This window comes from Octopus bimaculoides, chromosome 3, assembly GCF_046866305.1.
Source record: "Octopus bimaculoides isolate indiv1 chromosome 3, ASM4686630v1, whole genome shotgun sequence".
Lineage (NCBI taxonomy): Eukaryota > Metazoa > Mollusca > Cephalopoda > Octopoda > Octopodidae > Octopus > Octopus bimaculoides.
This window is the reverse complement of record NC_142930.1, coordinates 136,336,757-136,349,256: the sequence shown is the minus strand read 5'-3', so window position 1 is coordinate 136,349,256 and position 12,500 is coordinate 136,336,757. Positions and strand designations below refer to the sequence as shown.

At 36.4% G+C, this 12,500-nt stretch overlaps 1 protein-coding gene across 2 annotated transcripts in view; it reads left to right on the top strand.

Annotated features, from left to right (window-relative positions):
• LOC106872480 (leukocyte tyrosine kinase receptor) overlaps positions 1 to 12,500 on the top strand; it is a 466,463-nt gene that overhangs the window by 361,011 nt on the left and 92,952 nt on the right. For both annotated transcript variants that reach the window (XM_089349709.1, XM_089349710.1), the window contains 3 exons: positions 5,303 to 5,392; positions 6,569 to 6,721; positions 10,855 to 10,959. In XM_089349709.1, coding sequence (XP_089205835.1) covers positions 5,303 to 5,392; positions 6,569 to 6,721; positions 10,855 to 10,959 — 348 coding nt within the window. The remainder of the gene's footprint in view (positions 1 to 5,302; positions 5,393 to 6,568; positions 6,722 to 10,854; positions 10,960 to 12,500) is intronic.

Here is a 12,500-nt window from a genome sequence, read left to right as displayed (position 1 = left end):
GGGTAGTGCAGTGCAAGCTACACCCACTAAAAATTATTCATCTGCAGAGGTACTTCCTGTACTCCAAATCTTAGTAAAATCATTCAATTGGTTGGTTGGCAGAAACCTAAAAATGCACCTGTAACTTATTTTAAAATGTCTGAAACAAATTCAGTAAATGGCAAAAAAGGCTTGGGAACATCAGGGGAACAGGTCTGGCCCGGCAGGTGTCCCAGTGTATCACAGGCTGGACCTGGTCGTCATCCTGCCACTGTGGTCAAACAGTCCTCAAGAAAAAGTAAAAATAAATATCGTTTGAATTTCGGCTGTTGGAATGTGCGCACACTTCTTGATGATAATTTCAAGAAGAGGCCAGAAAGGCGTAATGCACTTATTGCATGTGAGCTAAAGAAATATTCCCTTGATATAGTTGCGCTCTCTGAAACTCGTCTCTCTAGTGAGGGTCAAGTAATGGAATCTGCTTATGGATATACTATCTTCTGGAAAGGCCTACCTAAGTGTCAGCATAGAGAATCTGGTGTTGGATTTGCTCTCAAGAATACATTAGTGTCCTCCATTGCAGAGCTTCTAAGTGGTATATCTGACCGGATCATGTCATGCCGTATCAAACTGACAAAAGGTAGGTTTCTTACCGTTGTCAGTATTTATGCACCAACAATGTCCCATTCTGATGAAACTGTAGGACAGTTTTATGACAATCTAGCAAGATTATTGAGGAAAGTACCAATTTCTGACAAGCTGGTCATTTTGGGAGATTTCAATGCAAGAGTTGGAAGGGACTATGTTTCATGGCCTGTTTTAAGTCGACATGAGATTGGAAAATGCAATAAAAATGGAGTAGCTCTTTTGACGTTTTGTACTGAGAATAATCTGGTTGTCACCAACACTCTGTTTAAGCAGAAAAATAATATAAAACCACCTAGATGCACCCAAGATCTAAGCACTGGCATCTCATAGATTATATTTTGATTAGGAAATGTGATATGAAAGACGTTTCTAGCGTTCGGGTCATGCGAGGGGCAGAGAGCTGGACTGACCATCATCTACTGCGTGGCAAAAGAGATTTTTCGATAAAACCTAAAAACCGACAGTCTGGTCCTAAGATACCCAAAAAGTTAAATGTTGCAAACTTTAAATTATCAAGCAACTTGCAAAGATTCCACGACGCTATAGAAAGTATTAATCTTGACTCAAACAATTTATGGGAAGATTTCAAAACAAAAGTATTTCAAGCTGCAAGTTCGTCAGTGGGATTTAAATCTCATAAATCCAGAGATTGGTTCTCAGATAGATCAGCAGAAATTCATGTTCTACTTTTAGAAAAACAAAACTTAGGCAATACACTGCTCTCTCAGTCATTGAATCCCAACTCAAATGAAACTTACAGAAAGCTGAAAAAGAGAGTGCAAATTGCTCTAAGGAAAATTAAACAGGAATGGTGGAATGATAGGGCAAAAGGGGCACAAGAAGCAGCTGATAGAAATGATGCCAGTTGTTTGTATTCTTATGTTAGGGAGGTATATGGTCCAAAATATTCCTCAATAGCTCCAGTGAGAACAGAAGATGGATGTTTTCTTCTGACTGACACCGCTTCTATTCATAAGCGTTGGGTAGAACATTTCTCTGCACTTTTGAATAGACCATCATCCGTTAATATGAGGACGATAGAAAAAAATTGAAAAACTTCCAGTTATAGAAGAGATGGCATTTGAACCAACTCTAAATGACATTTATTTAGCTGTGAATAAGCTGAATAACAACAAGTCTCCAGGATCTGATGGAATCTGTGCAGAAGTCTTGAAATATGGGGGTGACAAAATGATGGAACTCTTAAATATTTTAATTTGTCACTGTTGGAGAAGTGAGAAAGTGCCTCAAGACTGGATTGATGCCATTCTTGTCTCCTTATATAAATCGGGGCCAAAGGATCTGTGTGGTAATTTTCGTGGGATTTCCCTTTTGTCTGTGGTTGGAAAGGTGCTCGCCCGCATTTTGTTAGAACGTTTAAATACCTTTATAGTTCCAAGTATAGTGTCTGAGTCTCAGTGTGGTTTTCGTTCCTCCAGGGGCACAGCTGATTGTATCTTTACTGTCAGACAATTACAGGAGAAGTGCATTGAACAGAATCTTGCTCTGTACCATTGCTTTGTTGATTTGAGCAAAGCATTCGATACTGTTAATCGAAGTGCTCTGTGGCTAATTCTGGGGAAAATAGGTTGCCCAGAAAAGTTTATAAACATGGTCAAGGCTTTGCATCAGGATATGAGAGCTAGGGTTAATTTTGGTGGTAGGCTTTCTGAATCTTTTGCTGTGGAAAATGGAGTAAAGCAAGGAGACCTTGATGCACCCACCCTCTTTGCAATATACTTTGCCGTTGTGGTGTCACATTCCTTTCAAAACTCTGAGGAGGATATCTACATAAAATATCGAACAACGGGGAATGTTTTTAATTTGACCCGACTGAAGTTTAAAACGAAGGTTTTTACTTCACTTATTAGGGAACTTTTGTATGCTGACGATTGCGATCTGGTTAGTCATTCTAAATCGGGTCTGCAATCCCTTGTATCTGCATTTGACACAGCTTGTGATGATTTTGGCCTGACCATCAATCTGAAAAAAAAACAGTTGTAATGTATCAACCTGTGTGTGGTGCTGTTTGTAACCCCTCTAAAATTTTTGTTAAGGGAAAGTTACTTGAGGTTGTCAATTCATTTGTCTACCTGGGAAGCTCTGTTCAAGATGATGGAAATCTTGATACGGAAATACACCTGCGAATTCAAAGGGCAGCAAAAGCATTTGGTGGCTTGGAGTCACGCGTCTGGCGCCAGCGACATATAAATAACAATACAAAGCTGGCTCTTTGCAAATCATTTGTCTTAACATCCCTATTGTATTCCTGTGAAACTTGGACCTGTTATGAAAGGCATTTTAAAACGTTAGAAAAATTCCACCAAAAATGCCTTCGACATATTTTAAGAACTAAATGGAATTCTTTTACTCCAAACACAGATATCCTTGCATCTGCAGGCATCCCCTCAATTAAAGCCATGATTTTGAGGAACCAATTGAGATGGTGTGGCCATATTGTTCGAATGGCAGATGAACGCATGCCGAAACAGCTGTTTTATGGTAAGCTTGCAGAGGGGAAACGTTATCGGCATAAACCTAAAAAAAGGTTTAAGGATGGCATAAGGACTGCTATGAAGTCAATTGGAATGGCTCCAAAAGATATAGAAGCCTTCGCTTCAGATCGAGTTGGATGGCGAACAAGGGTGTGGAGTGGAGTGAAAGCATTTGAAGAGGCCAGGATGATGCAAGCAGGGCTCAAGAGATATTTAAGGAAAAATGTAAAGACTGAGAAGGTGAATGACAAGGACCTTTTTGTGTGCACAGTCTGTGACAGACCATGTCTGTCCTTGGCTGGCCTCAAATCTCACCTGCGAACCCATGGAAAACAAACCTCATCCAGCTATTCTGATTATATGTCTGTGCACACGTTTGAATGTGGTGTATGCCAGAGGGTTTGCAAATCCAATGGGGGTCTTAAAAGACATGTTAGGAACCACAATGAGCAGAACTTACTTGCAGGTATTGGTAATGCAAATCAGAGGTGCAATCTGTGTGGGTGTTTTTTTCAAAACACTGTCTGGTTTAAAAAGCCACATCAGACGCCATGAAAGGGCTAAGGTGTAGGTGAAGGGTTGTAATTTTTTTCTAAGAGGAGAGAGATTGAAGAATTACTGCTTGCGCTTAACACCGTGCTCTCTTTTCTTTTACTACAACGATGAGCAAGCGCCCCAAAATTTGGGTCGTTCATTTTCACGCCAATAAAATTATTCGATCGTTTCCAGGGAATTCTATGGAGCCACGCCTTCCATAACCATTTTCTACAGATCGAGAATTTACACCGGAATATAATTGGTTTACCTTCTTTTACATTTCTCTTTATTTATATAACACGGCCTGGTATAATTACTATTATATAAATTTAATAAAATTAGTTGTTGTTTGTTAAAACAGATATGTTCATGTCTCCATACGTTAACATTGATTAAATCAAAGTAGCAGAACTACTTTTTCGTTTCTTTCTTCCTCTTAAAAACGTTATTTCTCTCTCTCATATTCCCATTCTCCTACAATATTTCCTTTTCACTCATAGAAGTATGTGTGTTTGTATGATTACACACATACACACACACACAGACAGTCGGAGATGCACACGAGTATATATATATATATATATATATATATATATATATATATATATATATATATATATATATATATACATGGTGGCGTATAACATCGACTTCGACTGAAGAACATCAAGTTATTCGATCAACTGAACTCGAAGTATGTTACAGATACATGTAACATTAACACAATATTAAGTTAGAATCAAAGATGGCGAGCTAGTGCAGTCGCTAACACGCCGGGCCAAATGCTTAGCGACATTTCGTCCGTCTTTTCGTTCTGGGTTAAAATGCCGATGGGGTCGACTTTACCTTGCATCATTTGGGGACAATAAACCAGTTGAGCATTGAAGTCGGTTTAATCGACTTACACCTTCCTCCGAAATTTCTGGCCTTGTGCCAAAATTTGAAACCAATATTTAATTGCAATAAACTTGATACATGAATGAGAAGGATAAACACTTAAATTATGGGTACAGGCCATTCGACTGCCTTCTACATAGTTCTCTGTCTATCCAAATTCATTTTGGTACACGTAAGCTGTTTTCAAATCCCATACCTTTCCACAAAAATAACTGGGTGGGTTTCCTGTTTCTAATGGCTTTACCATTAAACAAGCCTGTTGAAGAATATCAATGAAAACGTCCTGCATACCCACGTTGAGTGTCTGAGTAAAACACCCGTTTCATCACTGTTGATCGGGTTCAATATTTAACCTGAGATGATCGCCTGGAATCATCCCTTTCCACAAAAATATAGGATTTTCCTCTAATAGTGGCTATCTTAAACTAGGTAAAGTTTTAGACACGATTGAAAAGACTGAAGTCAGGAATTTTCTTCGCTGGCGTTATGGCCTCAGATAAAATGTTTTGCGATATTTAGTGAGGGATTGTTTTTTACATTCTGAGTTCAAATCACATCGATATCGCTTTTGCCTTCCTTCCTACTGGGGTCGAATAATACCAGTCAAATACTGGGTTAATATAATTTAACTAGCCTCAACCCCAATTTCCTTAGCATTTCAAATTTGTAAGAAATTATTATGAAAAACTGTTTGCATTGGTTTCATCAACAAATAGTGTTGATTCGTGACATTTTTCTCTCTACAGGCGGTAATGGTGGCAGCCCTTTAGGAAGCAACGGACAGGATGGTTCTTCCTATATTAACCGCGCATCTACAGTATACGTTTTTGAACCAAGTAAGTATCTAAGAATGTTATGTTATTCTAGTCAAATATAATCATTTACTTTTCCACTGAAGTAATTTTAGTCATATCCAAGATTTATATACAAGATATATATTATTTACATTCAAGATTTTTATGTATCGAATCCGCTTGTGTCGCGATGTCACACCAGAAATGTCTAATCGCTATCAATTCACATTTCCTTTAATCTAAAATATCGTAAGCTAGGTAGAGATGGTCGAGTAGATTGAAAAATCTAGTTCGTAGTTTTTAAGCAATTCATCCTTGAAAATATGCCGGTCTCCTTCAACAGTCGAAAAGATACAGAAAAGGACGGAATTTAATCTCTATTAGTCACCGCATTCAGGCGGTCGATTGACAAAATTATTACTGCGTCGATATTTGACAATTAAAATTTGATATTTCAAATCTCGGAACTTGAAAGCATTAAGGAGTTTATTTATAAGGCGAAGAATGCTGCTCACAAAATTTTGAATTATTTGTGTACCATCGACCTATGCATACTGTCACCAATCCTGCTAAATATAAAATTACAAAGGCAATGATTTTTGTGTGCATCATTGCTTTCGATCTTTGTTATAATCAGCACTTCTGGAGTGATTTCATAACGATTGTCTATTCACTTTCTTTCAAGCAAGATTTAATGCTCCTTCTGTTAAAATCACTATACCAGTTTCCTGTTTTTCTTCTAATTTCACGATTCACACTGCATGCAAGCACCAACTTTCTTTGCAAATACTATTTTCCCATTCCATTTGTTTCATTACCACGACACAGCATTCTCATGTCAGCTTTATTTAAAAAAAATTTTTCCAGGTTTCTGTCCTTACTGAGATATATATCCAGTGTATGGAAAACTCATCAATAAACCTCATTCCCTAAAATGCTAACTTCTCTAATCCTGCCAATTTTTGCCTTATTGTTTGCACCGTAGAAATAATTGTAAATAACAAATTCCTTTCTTCTTTCCAACTTTTTTTAAAGAAAATCGCCTCCTAGCTAGATTGCTTTTCTATAGTTTCAATTCTGTTTCCTTTCCCCATCTCTTGGGACAGAAGTGTGTGTGTGTGTGTGTGTGTGTGTGTGTGTGTGTGTGTGCGCGTGTATGCGTGTGCGTGACTACATGTGCATACGTATATTAAAAGTGTCATTTTCGTCTGGTTCTAGACTTGCACAGCGGAGATGGTGAAGTGGAAATTTACGAATATTTTCCTTGCGCTTGTGAGGAATACTGCATCGTCGAAGACAGTGTGAATCGCACCTATACCTGCAAGTGTCAGAATGGTAAAACTTTGATGCCTGATGAACATACCTGTTCAGGTAAGAGCTATGCAATACCTTACATTTTGGATTTCTTGTGAGAAAGTACGAAGAATATTTGTGGCGAAGAAATTGTAGAAACAATTAGGTGACGAAATAAATGCCTGTCATACATTTTCAGCTGAAATTCCATCTTGTTTGACTGCCTTTTATTCCCCTGGGGCCGATAAATTACTTGTAATCTTTCACGTCATTCGATGAAATAAATACCAGTTATGCACTGCCTTGCAGTATTTCGATTCGTTTCTCTATATTTCAATTACAAATCTCACAGGCATTTTAACATTGTTTTCCTGATAGAAGAATCAATAAACTAAGACTCATGTATAAAAAGACTAGAAATGGTGAACTGGCCGAATCTTTAGCACCTCGGACAAAATGACCAGAGGCTTTTCTTTCGGTTTTTATGGGTTAAAGGTTCAAATCCCCTCACAGTCAACCTTGCCTTTCATCCCTTCGAGGCCGATAAAAAAAAGTACCAGTTAAAATCTTGGCTCAATGTGATCGACTTGTCCCTTCCCCTCAACATTGCTGTCACCCTGTAACAAACCAGCGTTCCGTTCATGAGGAATGTTGTGATCTCGGTCACTAAAACTCTGTGAAAACCGGATAACCGACCTTATGAATTCTAGGGATCAAGAAAATAATATGTAAATAAAAGGGCTGGACATTTACGTTATCACTCGACAAATTGCTGAAAATCCAGTCTACCCATTGTATATTTATAAATATTACAAGAGTTTAGAACACTTCAGTAGTTTCCTTTTAGACAAGGTAGACTAGTACGAATGTTCGAATCAGCTTCTTATCATTTCGTGCTCTAGTGTGAGAAAAACTGGATAGAATGGCATATAAACATATGATGTTAATGGACAGCTCGGCAATTGCAAAACAGGAATCTTAGCGATTTAGATATTGTCACGTATTTTATTGATCAAGGTTATAGTGATAATTGCACATATTTTATCGATCAAAGAGAGACGTGAAACTAAATTGATTCCGATGTGACTTAAACCAGAATACTATGGACTTGCCCTATTTAACCGACAAATACCATTGCAAGCGCTCTTACTTTGGCGCTAATTCAACGTTTTAGTTGTTGAAACAAACTTAAAGGATATCAAAGGACATCATAATAGTTAAAAAAGCTCCATTAACTTTGTAAAGTATCTGACGATAAATTGACTTCGAGGAAATGCTGCTTTTGATAAATCATATCGAAATTTTCAATGAGTAGGCAACTGAATTTTACTCACAGCGAAATTATGACTAATAGCTTTCCCTAGTTCAATTATTTGAGATTAGTATAATTACGCTTCATTATCATTTTTTTGCCTCAAATTTTCTTCTCGATATTTTTGCTTTCAAAAATAAATTGTCAGGAAATATGTCTTTTATCAGTCATTGGACTGCGTTCATGCTGGGGCACCGCCATGAAGTGTTGGTCGAATAAATCTACCTGAGTTATCTATAAGTTTGGTACTTATTCTATCGGTTTTTCATAGCCGGAGACGTAAAAAGACCAACATGGGTTGTCAAACTGCGGTTGGAGACAAACACCAACAACCCCACATACACTCATATATATATATATATATATATATATATATATATATATATATATATATATACATATGTGTGCATATGTATGTATATATATATGTGTGTGTGTGTGTGTGTGTGTATATACTTCAAGTTTCCGTCTACCAGTCTAGAAAATCTACTCAAGATTTTGGTCGGTCCGGAATTATAGTGGAAGGCAATTTCCCACGATACCGCGCTGTGGGATTAAACCCCAAACCACATGGTTGAGAAACAAAATTCTTACCACATAACCACAACTGTGAAATGTATAATTAAAAAGGTCGACATAGAGTTAATGAAAGGATATTTACTTTAAAATGAAAAGGAACAACTTCTCATGATCCCTTACTTTGCATGTAACATAATTTGTTTCTTTGAAAGTGTTACCACCTACTTGTTTGAATCTACGCAGGAAAATACGTCTTTCATCGATTGGCGAAATTATATTCTCGATATGTGTTCGATGTTCATATATATATACGTATATATATATATATATATATTTATATAATATTCATTTCTATTCTAGGCACAAGGCCCGAAATTTTGGGCGGGGGGGTGCTTAACTATCGACCCCGAAAGGAAAAGTCGACCTCGGCGGAATTTGAACTCAGAACGTAAAGATCGACGAAATACTACTAAGCATTTCGCCCGGCGTGCTAACGTTTCTGCCAGCTCGCCGCCTTATAATATTTCTTATAATAATATTCATTATATTTAACGTAGCCAAAGTAGGTTCTACATAGGAACGATGTGAATTAATCTGTTTGAACCGTCAGCGATGTCAAGTTAATATATTAAAATCTCTCCAACTAGTAAAAGGTTGAACGTAGGACAAAGACGTGTGTAGCTGCTCTTGACATTGGGTCTACCAGCTACAACATGAATGTTTCATTTGGAAAAAAGACTGGATGTTAGTGTTAATTTTCTACAGCACTATTTTAAACAAGCACAAAACGCCCACGCATCAGCATACATACACATGCACACACATCAGCATACACACATACGCACGAACACACACACACACACACACACACTCACACACACATACACACATAGATACACACACACATACACACACACATTCCATTGCAATTCTGATGGAACGTTAATACAAATCGATAAAAGCAATAAGAAAGATATTCAAATGTTACCTTAAAACTATTAATTATCCCTGGTATTTGTGGAAAAATGAAAAATACACCATTTCAAGAAAAGTAAGACAAGACAAAACCACATCAGTTTGATTGACATGTCGGATATGTTTTTTTGCACGTTTATGCAGTGTATATATATATATATATATATATATATATATATATATATATATATATATAATACAAAAAATATATATGCATGTATACACACATATATGTATATACTCTCATCTACATGTGTATATAGATGCATATCAGGGTACATGACGTTAGAACAATGAACTACAGACAACGGAACGAACACATAGGAAAACAGAAAGCCACTTGGAATTATTCATCAGCTGCCTCTATTCTAACTCGACGTTTCGAAGATATATATATATATATATATACACACACGAGCATGCATACATACATAAACCACATATATGTATGAGTGTACGTATGTGTTGTATGTGTGTGTATTCGTCGTTTTGTATACACGCACGCACACACACACACACACACACACACACACTCACACACACATACACACACATGTATACATACATAAATACATATATATATATATATATATATATGTGTGTGTATACACACACACACACACACACACACACACACACACACACATATATATATGTGTATATATATATATATATATATATATATATATATATATATATATATATATATATATATGTATATATATATATATATGTATGTATGTATATACATACACATATACAGATAATTATATTGACCATGTGTATATCTGTATATTCCTAATTTAAGAAAATAAGTTGCGACGTAAGTGAAATTTACCGGCTATTCAAGGAGTTGGGCTACAACCAAGATCCCGTCTATCATTGGTTCGAAGTAAACTTAGTTGTCATTGTTTGGCCCCAAATCATCTTTTATCGAATATCAGTTATGATGAAAGTTATTCCAATTGCAACCATCATCGTCCCTTCCTTTTGTAGATATGTGACTTCATTGTCGAATATATCATTTAAGATGCTTGCGTACGATTGACTCGAGGGGTGGGGAATTTGGCTATTATTTCTCAAAATACGAGCAACAATATAAAACTTTCCTTGTTGAACACCCTGGCCGGATGTTACACTTTGACATTGCTTTATATAGGGGAAAATACTCTTAGACAGCGATACAGCAGATAAAAATAACACACTATTGCCCCATAGACTTTCCATTTAATTACTTCGGTGACTGGTTGTTATAAGACAGTGTAAGGTACAGGTTACATAGGGCGTGTGATAGGAGGTAAAACTAACGGCTGGAAGTGTTTCGGTGAAATATACGGATATGCTTCGATAAATTCCACCATAACATAAATTAAACTTACATATATGTATTATATTTTCTTTTCAGCGGCAGTTTCCCTAACACCACAAAAAGAAAACGAGAGTAATAAACAATTAATCCTGGTACTTGGAAGCCTGGCTTCTGTCATCGTTATCATTATTTCATGTTGCGGTAAGTCAATTCTAGGAATATGGTTAAGCCTTTCTTTTCTTCTTTCGAGTGGTTTTATAAACTAAAGAATGTGTATATGTATAAATGTATGTATGTAACGTGAATGTACGTGTGTGTGTGTGTGTGTGTGTGTGTGTGTGTGTGTGTACGTATATTTCTTTCTCTGTCAATATCCCTATCTATTTATCTGTCTATCTATCTATCTCTCTCTCTCTCTATCTATCTATCTATCTATCTATCTATCTATCTATCTATCTATCTATCTATCTATTTATCTAGCGTTAAGTGATTAATTAGTGAGTGGGAAAGTAAACAATGAGAGATCACTAGATCGTATGCTATTATGTATTAAGTTCAGTGTCTGAAATTTCTCCTTTCAAATCATTACAAGTTTGCTTTTCATCTTTCCTTTGTGTTGACATTCTGTCTACTGCTCAAATACTTTGGAATAGTTTCGCCGACGTTTCATCTTCTTTTTAAATTAGATGGATATTAATGTATTTTTCCATTTAATGGTTTCTTATTGGCTTAGTACAAATGCACTTTATATGCAGGAGGTTCGAGTTTCAGGTACCCAAAACCAGATTTGAAACAACATTGCGTTCTCGGATTCCATGAACCTAACACTCACTCACAGACCTTTTCCCTGTGCTGTTGGCTAATACTGATTTCTAGCAATGTCAAATGATAAACAGTTTTGGAGATATAAAATAATGATTGAAGTCATTCTTAATATGTGATTACTTTTAGATTAATCGGTACGAAGATTTGGTTAATTCTTATTTCTCGATCCTGGATTAGTCGAAATGTGTAATCCAGCGGTTGAATTATTTGTAAGAAACAAATTAAATATAGATGGCAGATCAGTATCTATTACATGATTTTCAGTTACAGCAATTGGCTACCTTCTTTAACAATCCCTCTAATGTGAAATCTAATTTTTATAATGCCGAAAGTAAGTAAACTTAGCACCAGTTAAATACTGAGATCAGAACAAGTCGCAAAATTCAATCAACTAAAATATATTTTACCACTGGCCCAGAAAATATGGCATCAGTTCTTCGAACTCCAAACTACTGACGCAAACTCACAAAGCTACTATAGAAAAGAGTAAAAGAGTGCATCTCTCATCCTATGATATTAATACCAATCTTATAATAATTCTGCTTGTTTCTCCGTTACTTAGCCCGTCCATAACGCTGTCACGTAATTAGTTGAAGGGGAGGGAGAAAAGGGAGAGGGACAAGGGGAGAAGGGGGAGATAGTAGGTGGTGCTGAGTGAAATGTGTAATTTTTAAAATTAAAGTTTTTTCTTCCGTTACTTAGCCCGTCTGTAACGCTTTCATGAAATTAGTTGAAGAGAAAGGCGAAGAGTGAGAGAAAAAGAGGGAGAAAGAAAAAGAAGAGAGAAAAAGAGGGAGAAAGTAAAAGAAGAGAGAAAAAGGGGGTAAGGCGAGGAGTGAGAGAGAAAGAGGGAGAGTGCTGTGTATTAAGTCTATAAAACTGTGCATAGACATATAAAGTGTATATATAAAATGCAT